This window comes from Leucopleurus acutus (genome assembly GCF_964270905.1).
Source record: "Leucopleurus acutus genome assembly, chromosome: 8".
In the NCBI taxonomy this organism is placed as follows: Eukaryota; Metazoa; Chordata; class Mammalia; order Artiodactyla; family Delphinidae; genus Leucopleurus; species Leucopleurus acutus.
Genome location: NC_139151.1, coordinates 5,111,137 through 5,128,111, shown reverse-complemented (window position 1 = coordinate 5,128,111; position 16,975 = coordinate 5,111,137). Strand labels below are relative to the sequence as shown.

At 38.4% G+C, this 16,975-nt stretch overlaps 1 protein-coding gene across 3 annotated transcripts in view; it reads right to left on the bottom strand.

Moving 5' to 3' along the window:
* Positions 1-914: 914 nt before the first annotated feature.
* ZBTB44 (zinc finger and BTB domain containing 44) overlaps positions 915-16,975 on the bottom strand; it is a 63,867-nt gene continuing 47,806 nt past the window's right edge. The window contains exons 3-6 of one of the 3 annotated variants that reach the window (XM_082845200.1): positions 8,723-8,807; positions 6,151-6,314; positions 4,509-4,809; positions 915-2,730 (exon numbers count right to left, since the gene is read on the bottom strand). In XM_082845200.1, coding sequence (XP_082701326.1) covers positions 2,448-2,730; positions 4,509-4,809; positions 6,151-6,314; positions 8,723-8,807 — 833 coding nt within the window. In that variant the 3' untranslated portion in view covers positions 915-2,447. The remainder of the gene's footprint in view (positions 2,731-4,508; positions 4,810-6,150; positions 6,315-8,722; positions 8,808-16,975) is intronic. The other 2 variants (XM_082845201.1, XM_082845202.1) reach the window with 2 other exon arrangements.

Here is a 16,975-nt window from a genome sequence, read left to right as displayed (position 1 = left end):
AGAAAAAAAAGGACTCTGTTTATATCACATGTTAAGTACTAGTTAGTTACCTGTATTGATAAGATTTGGGGAGCAGACAACCAACAATCGGCATTTTCACAGTAGATTCAAACGTTTCATAAAACTTGGAAATCTGTATAATTTGTAAATACCAATGAAAATCTAAAGTTTCCATTTGGGAAAAAATAGCCAGTGATGGTGGTCAATCCTACATTCTGAGAACACAGAACACCTCAGAGCTGCCAAAACTGTGTAGGACTCTCTTAATACAAAATTCTCAGGACGGGGGTGTGCTAAAACACTTTCAACCCACAAATCTCCAAATGGTTCTGATATATTTCTTCTCATTAACCCTATTTCTTTCCTCCTTTTCTTCCTTCCTTCTTCTTCTTTTTTAAAAAAATAACTCTTAGAACTGAGGGCAACAATGACTCCTGGTCATAATTTTACCGATTCTTTGTTTTCTCCATTAAGATTTTAAAATTAACTTTTGAGATTTATCTACTGGTAGGCATAACAGTTTCCAAAGGATCTATATATTACATTAAAAATAAAAATTCCTGACCTTTCCAGTTGAGACACAGCAGTACCGCTATTAGTATCACAGTCTGTTGAAGAAAGTAATTCAACCTATTAGTAAAGAAGCATATATAATGGGAGGCCATCATAATCTGTGTATGCTGATTTTCCTGAAGGTACTATACCTATGTTTGGGAGCAAAGAGGAAACAACAGGTTCATGAGTGAGAAAAGGAGTTGGAAACAAGTTAAAAATAGCAGAATATTCAAACAGACAGAAAGAACATTAGCCTAAAAAAAATCTTCAATGAGTTCACTTTCCCTTCCTTTACATTTGTAGGGGATAAAAGAAGTTACAGAATTAGCCAATTAAAAAAAAAATGAAACAAATCACTATAACTTAGAAAAATTTTATTATTAACGACTAGCACCCAGACAAAACTGAGATCTTGTGTTTTGAATAAGAAACTGTATTTTCTTTTTCTAACCTAATCAGGTGTTTTCATAATTATTAAACTTTGGGTATATACATAGAAAAAAAGAGTTACTCAAAAGATCATTGTTCATGGACTCATGAATATTTAGGATCAAGGTCAGTGATGCTTTAATGGCACCAGGTAAAAATGTATATTCCAGTCTAGAGTATCATATATGTTTCAACTATAAACCACGAAGTTTCTTTCTTTTCTTTTCTTTTCTTTTTTAGCAGCAAGAGGTAATAGTCATTAATTTAAGGTTTTTAGTTTTTCTTTAGTCTTAACAATCCTTTTTTTCCCCAAATAGATTTGAGTCATAGATCATCATTTTATAGACTCTCCTCTACTTCTACATTATTGCTTACATTGCGTAAAAACTATCCTAACTGCTTTTAATATGACATTTGGCAATGTCTTAAAATATTTTGGAATAAGGACAATTTATCACTGTCATATGGGTATTTTGTAAACAATCGCAGTTGGGTTAAGAATATAGCCTTAACAGAGAATTCTTTATTTTGTCCAAAACAGCAGAGTAAAAACATCCTCAACAATACACAAACCTATGTATAAAATATAGAACATCTCCAGTATATCTCCTTTTCATGGGATCATGCCAAGTATAGGCAAGAGAAAACTGATTTAGGCAATGACCCAATTAGCCAGGCATTAACATTCAAAGACCAGGTAAACAGTAATTTTATCCAGAAAAGCAGTATGAAAGAGTTCCTATGAAGCCGATTCACACACTATTTTCTCTGTTCCTGGTCATTTCACGTATAAGTTGACTATCCTTAACCATGGTTCTTCGCCTTCTTTCACAGAAGAAAGATTATTTGGAGGAGTGGTACTACAAAGGTACAGGGAATACCTACCCCAATACCAAATTTTCACCATGAAAAATTATAGTGACAAAGCTTAAAAAAAAAAAACAACACAAAACACGTGGGATTTCAGAAGTATATACCCTAATAATTTTTAAGAAAGCTCACCATAAATACTTCCAAAAACAACAGGCTTTACAAAAGACTGTACAATATCCTGTGTATAGGAGTAAACATCTATTCAGGCCATCTGCCAGATTCGTTCTGTAATATGTCTCTGGTGTACGCTTTCATTTCAGGAAGGTCAATAATCATCTGATTTCTTCTTGACCTAGTGATCTGTTGTTAGCCTACTCCTGATAATGGAAGAGGAAACTGATACCAGTTTTAAGTCAGCTGGTTCTCCTTAAGTCTCAAGGTTTCTATTATATTTCAACACCATGTTACTGTGCACTTACAGAAGCAATCTCTCAGTCATGAAAAATAAAACATCAGTTGCAGAACTTACAAAGTAAAAAGGGAAATTCTTTCCCAAACCCTTTTTTGCTTAAAAAGTTAAATTAAATTCAAATGTACAAGACCAAGCACAGGCACTTTCCAAAAATCAAAAATGAAGCCAAACCATGAAATTACTCAATAGTTACAGAAGACAGCTCTGATTTTGGGGGGTCCTCTCTGGTTGCCTCGGCACAAGCACTGGTCTTTGGCTGCCCTGGCATTTCCTCCTCTTTTTCTGTCAGCCCACCAAGAGACCCCAAGGGAAAAGTGCTTTCACAATTCTGGGTCGAGGAGACCTGTGAAATTACAGGCATCTGGACAGAGGAGTTGTTTTCAAAACTGTGTTCTCCAAGATCATACTGAACAAGGGTCTCTTCTTGCTCCTGGTTTAAGTAGTCCGGTACTAGGAAATCACTAGGTAAGAGGCAAAGGATGAAACAGGGAGTTAATTTTCAAGCCAGTAATAAATAAGACACAATACAAAGACCTGATTTGTAAAACAAGACTGGGATTTTTCATTTCTCTAATTTTTGAATGAAGATTAGAACTCAGGAATTTTCAACTTCTAAACTTTCCTAAATATATGAACCAAAACCATCCATTAGAACCAAAGTATACCAACTCTCCCTACCACCAAGAGAGCTAAGATTATCACCTTCAGTGTCACTCTGGACACCTAAACAGCCTTGCTTGTTCTATGTAGAAGAGTTTTTGTATACAAAACAGATGGAAATAGCATGTTCATTTAAACAAAGATCATTTGAATAACTTATGAGTAACCTTTCTTGGATTATACACTAATTATAAGGTATATAAACCTAGCTTTTTATTACTTCCTGGATATAAATTAGTTAAGAAACTAAATCCTCAGGCATAAGTGACCTTTTATATAATCTACTATATAGAGAAATGTAAAAAACTACTTAGATGCTTGATTTAAATCTTTACAGTTAAACAAAAAAAAATTCATTACACTTTATAATGTCAATAACTAATATACTTAAGGTTATTTTATAATTTGTCCACTATTAATTTAAAAAACTGAAGTCTGCTCATCTGCAAAGCAATTTAAGATGTCCTATGTTATATTTTCTAAAAGTGTTCAGGTGTTAAACAAGAGTAGAGTATAGAGGGCTCAGTACAGGGAAGATATAGAAAACAGGCGTGGTTAACTGGGACACTATTTTAGTCCGGAACAAAGTTTGTTATGTCATGTATAATCTAGGTTTAGTGATATGATAACCAGACACCCAGAGTTAGAAATGATTACATTAAACAAAATGTCTGGCTTGAAGAGAAAACAAAATCTATGCAGGAATAATTTACTGAAAATTAAGATTTAAAAAATGAAGGCAGTTAAAAATTTAAGATTTGATTTTATAAGAAACTAAGAATTCCTACAGATGTACAATTCTGATAAAGTATTAAAAATAGACAACAGAATTTTATATCTAGAGGAGACCTTAGAAATCATCTTTAAAGCTTACATTTTATCTTTCTCTACGTTTCAAGCTTCTTCATCTGTAAAGTGACGTGTTAAATCATAACACTAGTTAGTGGCAGAGCTAGAACTAGAACCTGATCCTTGGATACCCAATAAATCAGAAAGGTAACTCTATTATAAGCTTTTTATATTAAAAGCATGGAGCTCTAAACTGAAATAAAAAAAGGAAAACTTCATTTGATGTAAATTATCATATCCATTAGTTCTACACCATAGTTGGTGTAGAATTTTCTCTTATTATTTAAAGAAAAAAGAGAGAAGTGGTCAAGAATTTAATTAACATCCAAAGAGTCTGAAGTAATCCACTATCACTAAATATCATCTGACACGGTAAATTCTCCAATAAGGTCTATTTTAAAATGTACTACAGAATTACTTTAACCTTGTATTTAAAAAAACAACAACAAAAACCCACAAAAAAACCAAAACAAGCTGATAAGTAGTCTACTTCTGTAGGAAAAGATTTCTAATGCCAACTATAAATGTATTTAAAATTGTTTATACTTAGAAGGATCAGCAAAATTTGATCAGATCAGGAGATCAGAGCATTATTGGATAGTGGGAATTTAAAAGGCATGTGACTGATTAGCTGGCAACCTGATAAAAAAACACAGCAGGCTGCCCTAAAAGCAGGAAAAGAGAGTTTAGAAAGCAGTTTTCCTGGTTCGGTTTTTGTTGTGCACCTCACCTGCTCTGGAAGTAGTTTGCTAGCTCTGACGCTTCATGGTTCAGACTCCTCAGGTGCACGATTAAATTTCCAGAGTTGGTGAACATGGCGCCACATGTTTTGCACTCGTAAATCCGAGGCTTGCGGATAATGTGCCGGGAAACCCTCATGTGGTGTTTATATTCCCCGAAGGAAGTGAAAGTGGCACTACATATCTGGCACCGGAAACAGCGTTTACCTTCATGCTTTAGGCGATGCATCTTTAGCGAGTAAGCCCTGGTGAACTTTTTCCCACAGCGGTCACACTGAAATGGTTTAATTCCTATAAAATAAAGCAAAACAAAATATTATCTAAAAATAAAATAAGTGGAAATGTCATAAACCTCACAGACTTCTGAACTGTAATTCTGTAGCAAGAGATAATCTGAAAAGACAAAAATCATCAGCAAAAATGAGTTCCAAACTCAGTATCTCAGAAAAGGTACAGAACATCTAAGAAGTCGCTAGTGCTTGAAAAAAGAAAGCGAGAAAGAAAGGCACCATGGGGTGGGGGTGATTGAGGTAATATATACTCCAATGGATTTTTGAACGCTTCCAAATCTTGTATTTTATAGACTTCAAAACACAATTTAACCAGAGTATTTAAGCAGAGCCCAAATCTTCACAAAAGATTACTTCATTTCATTAAAGTAGTGAGGTTTATATTGAGAAGATGTGAAAATGATCAGTACCTACTCTTCATTTCCTATCTCAAGAGAAAAATGAGAAGAAAAAAGGGAAATTCTAACATCTCTGAACATAATTAGTGATTGCAACAGAACTACTACTTGATTGAGTTTTTGGGTATTTAATGTAATAGTGATGGAAAAATATGTAGAAATTAATATATGAAATATAAAGTATATTAATGGTCCCTTCCAATTCATTATCACAGTTTTAGCAAATAAAATTTCAAAACCCTTCAAAACATCATCCATTGATTCAACAAAGTCATAGGGAATTAGTGTTAGCACAGGGACTGTTAGACCTATCTAAGTGAGATAGTTATACAGCTGAGAATAGCGGTAAAGATTTCTTATCAGAGGTCAGTGTTCTATCTGCAAGAATTTTACTGCCTTTACGTGAACACTTAACTTAAATTTCAAATATGTTTTACACATCATTTATCCAAAATCTCTTTTACACCAAAAAAATACTACAAGGCTGACTAATCAGGGCACAGAGAAATTTAGGACTGTAGAATTAAAATTAAATTATTGTTATTAATTTTTAAAAACTTTTTATTTGGAAATAATTATAAATTTAGAGAAGTTACAAGAATAGTACAAAGAACACCAATATACATCCTGTTAACCCCATTTGCTTTACCGTATGTATTTGTGCTTTTCTCCCTCACATATATACACACATGCATCTGATATCCTTTTCATTTACATATTACACCCAACCCAAGTCTTAATGAGAATACTGATGCCTGTAAGCAAATACATTTCTGACACTGCACCAATTCAGCAATGGACCTATGTTTATCTGTTCTCACTAGACTTCCCAGAGATAAACTTTTTTCTAACTCAAAAGCATCTGTTTACTGTTTTTAACTGGAAGTTCAAAATAAAATGTTTTGGAGTGCTCATTTATGCCACAATAGGGATGATGACATTACCTGAGTGGATGAGCATGTGCTGTTTCAGGTTCTGAATACGGGTGAATCGCACCCCACATGTTGGACACTGAAAAGGTCTATCTGGACCATTTGGACTTGGCCGTTCTGTGCTGCTGGTGGAAGGAGCAATGTAGAGTTGGTAGGGATACTGAACATTTTCCAATCTAAAAAACAGACCAAAGAAGGCAACCAGGCTCTGATTTTTAAGTTCAATAAACACTTCTGCACAACTTTAAATGAACAACAACAACAAAAAAACACTTTAAGACTTTTTGAAGCAGTTTAAAAGTTAGATTACAAGTTTCATTTATAACAAAAGGAGAAACAATGTTATTGTCCAGAATGTCAAGTATCTTAAGTTAAGCAAGGTCGTATGACCAAGCACATATCATAAACGATTTTACTTTAGGTATCTTTAATCTCTCTAATACTTTCCTTCCTACTACTGCTTTAATTCAGGCCCTCATCAATATACGGCTGAATTAATAACTCCTTCTCTTTAGCCCACACCCCTTTAACCCATCCTCACTGTTTCACAGTGATCTCTCTGATTAAATCAGTCCCCTGATAAAAATCCTGCGATGGTTCACTGTTATCTTCAGAGTGAAGGCAGACGAGACTCTGCATGATCTGGGTCTGTGTACTCTTCCAGCCTCATTTCTTGTCATACTCCCCAAACATACCCATACCAAGCAGTTCCTCCTTAACAGTTCTCTCTCAGTGCTGTGCTTTCATGTATTTAACTTCCTTCACGTGCCTAGATAACACGCCCAGCCGTTTTATGAAATGTACCCAAGAAGTTACCTCCTCCTCCCGAAAGCCTTCTTTGATTCATCAGTGGTTTAGGCAGGTACCCTCCTATGCAGAGCAACCGACCCCTCTGCAGATGACTCATGATTATCTGCTTACTTGTCTGTCTTTAACCTCTTCCCCCTCCCCCAAAGTTGGCTTGATCTCTTTGAGGGTAAAGGGTTATTACGTTTCATCTCAATATGCCCACCACTCAGCACAGTATCTAGTATAGAACAGACAACCTCATTAACGTTTGAAATTAAGGAATGTAGGCATATTTCCATTTGTTTACACCTTCATTAACGTATTCAAATGACTCTGGTTCATAACCTGCTGTATCAGGTTTAGCTATTCAAGAACAATAAACCTTGTTTGAGTTCTTTGAATCCTTCAAGTTTTCAACAAATATACTTTTTAAGTCTGTCCCGGACTCTAAGAGGAGGAGTTAATTCAGTGAAGTCTATATTCAGTGGTCAGAGACAGACAATAAACACTCGAGAAAATGATCAGAACAGAGAATTAAAACAGAGTGATCGGTGTTTTACTTTAGACTGGTGGTCAGGAAAATCTTCCTTGAGAACTGACACTTAGACAGTGATCTGAAGATTCAGGAAAGAGTGAGCAATGTGGAAATGAGGGGAGAAAGCATTTCAGGCAGAGTAAAGGCCCTAAAATGGCAGACAGGCCCCAAACCAGAACAAATATGGACTAGAAATATTCTAGGAACTGAAAGAAGGTCAGCGTGGCTGGATATGGTATGCAAGGAGGAGTATGGTCTGAAGGAAGTCCTATCAGGTAGGCCTGTAAAGGCATAGTGAGGAGTTTAGATTTTAAGTGTGAATCTACTGGAGAATTTTAAGAATCTGCTACTTAGAACAGCAACATAATCTGACTTAATTTAAAAAACAAAATCATTCTGGCTGCTACATGGAGAATGACTGGAGTAGGGGAGAATGAAATCAGGGGCCAGTTGAAGATTACTGTAGTGAAGGCAAAAGATGGTGGTGACCTGGGCTGGGGTGGCAGTAGCAGAGCTGGAGGAGAAGTGGACTGAGAAGGAGAAGTATATTTTGGATGCAGAGGTGACAGGACTTGCTTAAAGATTAAATATGGTGGTGGGAGGTGAGGGAAAGAAGGATCAAGTATAATTCCCAGAGACAATGCTTGGGAAACTGGGGGATGATGGTGCTGTTCACCGAGACAGGAGGACTGGAGGAGCAGGCCTGAGGGGAGGGAAAGGCTAGAGTCTGTCTTGGCCATATATTAAGTCTTGGCCCTGCTATGTCTATGTGAAAATTATCAAACAGGAAGGGTCAATGTGAAGATAATGACTTGGGAACCATGAGTATATAGATAAGGGTTTGATCAACTTTTTTGGTAGCAGGTCAGATGTAATTATTTTTGGCTTTGCACACCACATGAACTGTTTCAACCATTCAACTCTGCCATCCACGGACAATATGTAAACAAATGAGCATGTCTGTGTTCCAATAAAACTTGATTTACAAATAAAGGTGGTGGCTGGAATTAGCCTGTGGTCCACAGCCTGCCAACCCCTAATATAGATACTATTTAAAGCAACTGGGCTGGGAAGTCTTGGAAATGCCAAAAAAAACCCCTTGTACTATAAGTTGTCTAATTTATGTGGCTACCTGATGACTAAAAAATATACTAAAGGGAGGTCGCAATAAACTTTTATATAATTCCCAGATAGAATGCTTGGGTTTAGAGTTACAAGCACAGCCCTTACAAGAAAACTATGTACTATGTTAGTACTAACCGATCATCATCATCTGCGTGAGCACTGGTGCTAGAAGTGCTCTGAAGTGTAGGTAACCCTTCAGTGACGCCTTCATCTACTGAACCTGTGAATAAAAAAGACAGCTGTCAATACTTTGGTGTAATAAATAAAGCCAAGATATAAATTGTAAGCTGTGTCTCCAAGCCTCTGAACAGATTATCTAATGTATATACCCTGAATTACCGGTCAGAAGTAGTAGTGTTCTATAACTTTTTAACTTTTGTTTAATTTTTACATTTTATTTTATTATTTGGCTGCATCGGGTCTTAGTTGCGGCACACGGGGTCTTCGTTGTGACGTGCGGGATCTTTTGTTGTGGTGCATGGGCTCAGTAGTTGTGGCACATGGGCTTAGTTGCCCTGCAGCAAGTGGAATCTGGATTGAACACACATCCATCCCCTGCATTGGAAGGCGGATTCTTAACCACTGGACCACCAGGTTAAGTCCCTACTTTTATTTTAATTAAACGTTTATGTGATTTTAAAAAATCACATGTGAAACAACAGCCTTATATCACTACTTAAATTCTTTCAAGAGTATTTCTTTGATATAAATTTTAGAAAGTAGAGCAATTCAAATGTAAACTAAACAAAAATTCACATAAAATTAAGTAATGTTGTAACAATCATTTAAGGAAGCACTAACAAGCTTTGTTTTTTAAAACTTATTTTATTGTGACATACAACTTACTTGTTGTACACATAACTTCCACATAGAATGAGAAAGACAGCTGTAAGGTGAACATCTGTGAAACCTCCTCACAACCCCCTAAAACACTGGCAGCATCCTGAAAGTTCCCATTACCCTTCTCTGATCACAAACCCCTCCTTCCAGGAGGCAACCATCAGCATCCTCTTTCATTTTTTTCCTTTTCTTCTTATCCTGCTTCCTTTTATTTATTTTTTATTTCCATTTGTTTTTGGCTGTGCTGTTCCGCTTGCTGGATCTTCCCCCAACCAGGGATCGAACCCGCGCCCTCGGCAGTGAAAGCACAGAGTCCTAACCACTGGACCGCCAGGAAATCCCCTCCCCCTTCCTTTTAAAAAGTAATTTTACCTCAAATGCATATTTCCATAAACTAGGGGTTGTTTTATGCTACAACACAGCTGAACACCATCGAGGGTTGCTTTCACTCCAGTGGCAGAGTGGAGCAAGTGAGCTTGGGACTGAAGTCAAGTCTAAAATATTTACTATCACGCCCTCACCACGAAGAGTACACAAGAGTACATACCATTTAATGGTGTCTGGTTTAAACTTTACATAAAATGAGTCACACTGTATGTATTCTTATGCCTTGCTTCTTTCCTTCAATATTGTGGACTTATCCATGTTGTTACATGTAAATGAAGTTAGATATTATTCATCATCTATCCAATTCACTTTTTTTTTTTTTTTTTTTGCGGTACATGGGCCTCTCACTGTTGTGGCCCCTCCCGCTGCGGAGCACAGGCTCTGGACTCGCAGGCTCCGCGGCATGTGGGATCCTCCTGGAGCGGGGCACGAACCCGCGTCCCCTGCATCGGCAGGCAGACTCTCAACCACTGTGCCACCAGGGAAGCCCTATCCAATTCACTCTTGATGGACAGTTTCAGGCTACTATGAGCAACACTGCTGGGAATATACTTTGTTGTTTTTGTTGTTCCTGACCAGGAATTGAGAACGCATGCCCCCTGCAGTGGAAGCGCAGAGCCCTAACCACTGGACCGCTAGGGAATTCCCTGCTGTGCATATATTCAAGTAACAATGCACATACACATGCTTTTTTTTCTAGGGTATCTATTATCAGGAATGGACTTGCTCGGTCATAGAATATGTATTTTTTTAACTTCATGTATTTATTGAACCCCTCTTCTGTGACATGCCTGTTCAAGTCTTGCTATTGAGTTGTCCTTTTTATCATGAGTTCTTTTCATGTTTCGGATACAAAATCTTTGTAGGTAAAAGATGTTACAAATATTTTCCCCTCTTACATGGCTTGTCTTTTTACATTTTCTTTTGATGACCAAAAAATTTATATTTTAATTGAATTGATCAGTCTTTTCCTTTATGGTTATGGCTTTCAGAGCTTGTTTTTAAAAATCCTTCCCTATCTCAAATTACCTTATGAAAGATTTAGGTTTTGCCCTTGGCACTTGGGTCTTTTCTTTAACACACCTGGAGTTGATTTTGTGATGGAACACAGTTACTGGAAAGTCTGTCTTTTCTCCGCTGCTCTGCAGTGCTCTAAAAGCATGGGTCTGTTTCTGGGTTCTCTACTAGTTCCCTCTGCTTGTCTGTACTTGCATGAATGCCACACTTTAGTTACTGTAGCTTTATAATAAATCTTGATTTGAGGTGGATCAAATCCTCTCACCTTGTTCATTTGCTCCCTGAACATCTTGGCTATTCCTGGCCCTTCGCATTTTTTACATTTTAGAATCAACCTGTTGAATATAAATGATAATAATCATTCCATTTCCCCCTTTCTATTAGTTTGGAAATTACAGTCTTTTCCTATTCACTTTACTGGTTGCTTTGGAAATTAGACACATACTTAACCAAGTCTAAAAACTTTTCCTTCCTCATGGACAACAGAAGGATCTTACAACATTTTAACTTCATTTCCCACACACACCCATTCTTCAATTTACAAATTATTGCCTGACGTTTTACTTCTTTGTTTTCATAAAGCCCCTACTCTTTCATATAAGCAATGTTTGTCCACATCTGTTCACATGTTTACCTTTCTTTGCTCTTCATTCTCTTGTGTGTATTAAACCTTCCATCTGTGTTCACTTCACTTCTACCTGTAGTCTATCCTTAAACATTTCTTTAATGATGATATACTGCTGAATTCTGTTTTTCTTTGAGAATGTCTTATCTCCATTCTTGAAAGATATTTTCACTGTGTGTAGACATCTGGATTGGTAGTTATTTCCTTCAGCATATTGAGGATATCATTTCACTGGTTTCTAACATTATTTAAAAGTCAGATATTCTTCTGAAGGTAATCTGTCATTAATTTTTTTTCCCGGAATTTTCTCTATAATGTGTCTAGGTTCATGTTTCTTTTCATCTCTTCCCAGTTTGGAATTTGCTGGCCTCTTATCTATGGACTGTTGTCTTTCGTAGATTCTGGAAAATTCTCAGCCATTCTCTCCTCTCCTTTTAGGACTTTCAACATACCTATGTTTGTACCATCCATAACCCTTACCCTCTTTTACACCTATAGTCTCTACCACTGTCTGTGTGATGGTTAATGTATGTGTCAATGTACTGGGCTAAGGGGTGACCAGAGGGCTGGTAAAATATAATTTCTGGGTGTGTCTGTGAGGGTGTTTCCAGAGAGATCAGCATTTAAATAGGTGGACTTTGTAAGGAAGATCATCTTCACCAATTGCAGGTGGGTATCATCCAGTCTGGTGATGGCCTGAACAGAACAAAAAGGTAAAAGAAGGGCAAATTTGCTCTCTGCTGAGCTGGGACATCCATCTTCTCCTGCTCTTGAACATCAGCACTTCTGGTTCTTGGGCCTTTGGACTTGGACTGGGATTTTGGACACTAAGAGGCCAGCAGTTCCCAGGCCTTCGGATTTGGGCTGGAACCACACAACCGACTTTCCTGGCCTCCACCTGGCAGACAGCAGATTATGGAATTTCTAACCCTCCAAAATCATGTGAGTGAATCCCTCCGAATAAACCTCCTTCTGTATATCTATATATATGTCCTACTAGTTCTGTTTCTCTGGAGAACCCTAATAGTTTCTCTCTCTGTGCAGCACTCAGGTGATTTCTTCTAATTTATCTTCTGATTCACCAATTCTCTCTTCTGCTGAAATCCCATCTGCTGCCAAAATGTTTGATATCCATGTTTCGTGCGTGCTCTGGTTGTTCTGACGGTGATTACTGCCCTTGAAAATGATTTGCAGGGGACTGATTTGCTAAGGGGAGGATGAACATACCCTCTTCCAGAGAAGCTTTCTGTTCGCCTCTGCCAGATTCCTAGAGGGCAGGCCCTGTCTAACCCAATTCACTGTTTGAGATTCACTGGCCTACCCATGCAAGGAGTAAGCAGGATGTAAATCTGCAGGAGGCTGGTCTGTGCCCACCACTTCTCAGGGATGTGTTTTTCCCCCTTTTCCCTTTTCATCTCTTAGTCGGCCCACTGCCAAGGCAGCTGTTTCTAGAATCCCCTGTGGAGTCTGGAGGAAGGGGAGCAGGTTGAGTCCTAGTGCTTAATGCGTGGGGCAACTTCTTTAAGACTTCACAGGGTCGACCTCTGTTTCCCTCACTCTTCGACTTGATGAACCAAAGCCCTCTTGTGTTTTGGCAAATGTCTTACGTAAAAACTGGTTTTAGTGCTCTGATATGTACTCACCTCTCTGCATCAGACTCCCCCCTAAAATTAACCTGGCAGTTCCCTAACCATCTTTTCAAATACTTTAAAAGGTGACTTAAAATAAAAAGATCACGTTGTTTTCAGTGGGAGGGTAGATCCAACCAGCCTCGCCTGTTCTCATCAGGTACTAAACCCGGTCAATGTCTTTACGGCGTGCGAATAAGCTGTGCTGCCCCAAGTGAACAAACGAGCCTCTGCGGCTGTGCAGTCCTTACGGCCAGCACTCTTCTGGTTGCAGTATTTTAATGAAAGCTAAAAGGTACTAACTGTAACAGTTGTACAACACCATATACATGTGAACATTTAATAAATATCATCTGTTAACAGATACACAGGATGAAACTTCCTCCCAGTGAAAATTTTGAATCCGATACTTCAGTTTTCCCCCTTGGAACACTTGAATTTGCTGACATTAGGAACCGATTACATTTTCTACTTAAGTAAAATTTTCCAAAAAACTAACCGAATCCCTTTTAAGGCATCCAAGCTTACTTTATTAAATAATTTGCACTAGAAAATTTGTGACAGTTGTATTTTGCCTTGACTTCTTAAATAAATAATACTAAATATAATTCTTTTCTTGTTTCTTGATGACTCACGGTAATCATCAAGAACACCAATTGTTATACTGTGTTCTAATACACTGATAGAGATTTTTTTTTTTTTTTTTGCGGTACGCGGGCCTCTCATTGTTGTGGCCTCTCCTGTTGCAGAGCACAGGCTCTGAACGCGCAGGCTCAGCGGCCATGGCTCACGGGCCCAGCTGCTCCGCGGCATGTGGGATCTTCTCGGACCAGGGCATGAACCCGTGTCCCCTGCATCAGCAGGCAGACTTTCAACCACTGCGCCACCAGGGAAGCCCTGATAGAGGTTTTTGAAAGAAGACAAGACTCTATGCATTTACATTCATCCCTAACTGCACCTCTATTCCTCCTGTCCCCTCACCCCCATCTCACCCTTACTGGTGTGTGTTTGGCATTCCTGTGCATGCCTTTTCTTTTCTTATGCCCTTACTATCAAGAAACATTTATGCTTTTCCCCTATGCCTATTTATCCAACTTATTCCTGATCCTTCTCATTTGTTTTTAAACCAGATGTGGGTTGGACGACCAGATAATGTTGCATTTTGCTTAAGAAAGAACTGTTCACTTGTCAATATCTTCCCACTGTCACTTTTTTCCTTAAAGAGGGAACTAAACACTAACATTTCAATCTGTCCTAGGATTAAAAACTGGAAAAATCTAGGTATTTGGATCTGGACACCATGGACACACACAAAAATCTACTTTATAGTATTCTGCAGTTCTTCAGAACGCAGGCAACATTAAAGCTTATAGGTAAAGACTTGCAAAAAAGGCCTGAAGGTGTGATTAGGGCAGGCCAGGAAGACTGATCTAACTGAAATTTCACCATCAAGTAAACTGTAATACTTTTAGGAGGGAGTGGGGTCATGGTGAGGTGGAAATGAAACCCACTGTGCTTTGGATTGATTCTGGTGTTACCAGGAGTCTGTTTAAAAGGCTGGTCAAAAAGAACTAAAATGGAGTACGAGACATATCTAGCAGATGGTCCCTCTTAAATCTATTTCCATTCTAAAATATCTAAACCTTGGCCTCTAGATCCCTAATCTGATGGATAGAAAGCGTGGAAAGTAAAACAAAGGGTACTCTCTTCTAGTCCATGGCACATTAAATGTGCCAAAAATAAAAACAACACCAAGCTAAATTAAGAGTTAAAACAGACTTTTAGAAATCTATCCATACTGTGGACATTATAACACATAGTGTTATATCACTTACGTAACCATCAGCACAAATAAATCTTGTAAACTTTTTCCTGAGACGGTGGTTTCTGCCCATGACAGCACAAGTAACCATATTAATTGGAATTTTATTTGAACTGATTTAATAGCAGGCTATACCAGCAATTTTACTTTGCTGAGGTGATAGTGATGTTTCTTAAATTATTAAAATGAAGTTTTAATAATTCATTAAAACTTCAGTGGCGCAGTGGTTGAGAGTCCAACTGCAGATGCAGGGGACACAGGTTCATGCCCTGGTCTGGGAGGATCCCACATGCCGCGGAGCGGCTGGGTCCATGAGCCATGGTTGCTGGGCCTGTGCGTCCGGAGCCTGTGCTCCGCAGCAGGAGAGGCCACAACAGTGAGAGGCCTGCGTACCGCAAAAAAAAAAAAAAAAAAGAAGAAGAAGTTTCCTTTCTAAACTATAGGGATTCTGGGACTTCCCTGGTGGTCCAGTGGGTAACACTCTGCACTCCCAATGCAGGGGCCCAGGTTCGATCCCTGGTCAGGGAACTGGATCCTGCATGCCGCAACTAAAAGAGCCCGAATGCTGCAACTAAGATCCAGCACAGCCAAATAAGTAAATAAATAAATAAAAATTAAATAAATAAATAAACTATAGGGATTCTGCTCTCAGTGGTAATGAGGACTAAGAATTCTGAATAGAACCCTCTCTCTTATACAACAGTAAAGCGGATTTATAGAGACAATCAGCTTTGCATGTTAAGGGCTATTTTATCAAGAGAGAATCTACTCTCTTCCATCATTAAGGAGTGCTGTATGATAGCTTCTGTTCCATCAAACTGATTTCTGTTTTTGCTAACCGTTGTTTAAGCACTTAAGACACTTACAAAAACCATTCTGGTGGTGAAAAATAATAACAGTGGTCCAGCCACTACTGAGCTTTTACCATGTTCCAGCCACAGTTCTATATGTTTTAAACAACTTATTTCATACTTGAGAAAGAGGAACTGGCCTGACACTGACACTTAGGAGTGGGCCTGGTATTCACAGCTAGGCCTAGTGTTTTCTGTTGGACATAAAACAATCTTGCAGAACACCAACATCAGACCCGATCACACTGGTCTCAAACACATAATTTTTTTAAGCACAGACAAAAACAAGGTCACTGTGCAATCACAAAAATACCAAACCTCCCCCTTCTAGCTAATGGAAGTCCCTGCTGGCTTTAGGTTTACTTTGGTCTGCATTCCTAGATATTTGTTAAGATTCTCAGTCACAGAGTTATTTATGCTTTCCGACATCACCAGTCCCCGAGCAAATCCCACTTACTTGAATTGGATTGAACAAACAATCCTTTGTTCTTGCAGCTGTCCTGAAATCACGTAACACAAGCCCAAATCCTCTAATAAGTCCTTTCTAACACCCTCTTATTGAGAAGCCCGAAAGACCCCATGGTGTGTGACCTCCCACACTTCAAATGGGTACTGAACTCAACTTGGTTAACCAGGTATGCTCCTGGTGGCCTCTGGCAACAGCGCACTGGCAGACATGAAGGGCTCATCGAGATTTGGCTGAAGGTCTTTCTGCCCTGCACTGGGAACCTCGACAACAGAGTGCATATCTAAAAGTCCTTCTGAGGTGCAACCTGCCTCTGGCTGGGAGGTAAGCTCATGCTCAAGTGAGCTCAAATATTTCACTGAAGCCTTTCAGTGTTGGGCTTATTTTGCTTTCCTAGAAAAAGGTCTTTGGGGAATATTTTGTTTATCCAGTTGGACTTGTCATTGTTCCCTGACAAAACTGTTTTCTGGCCTTCTAACACCTGCTCCTATGATCTATCTATCTAGTGTTGACTCTTGTCTACAAGAGAAATACACTGTAATGAGAGGATGGACAGAGACCAGACTGGTCCATCTGAACTGGCCCTGGAGGCTGAGTTCAGAAGATCTCCGACTGGCAAAAACATTTCAAAACTTTACAAGGTATGACATATATGAGCCTTGAAAATATAACAGAAAGTGACAGAAGTCAGTCAGAAAAGACTACACAGTGCATACTCCCATTTATACGAAATGTCCAGAACAGGCAAATCT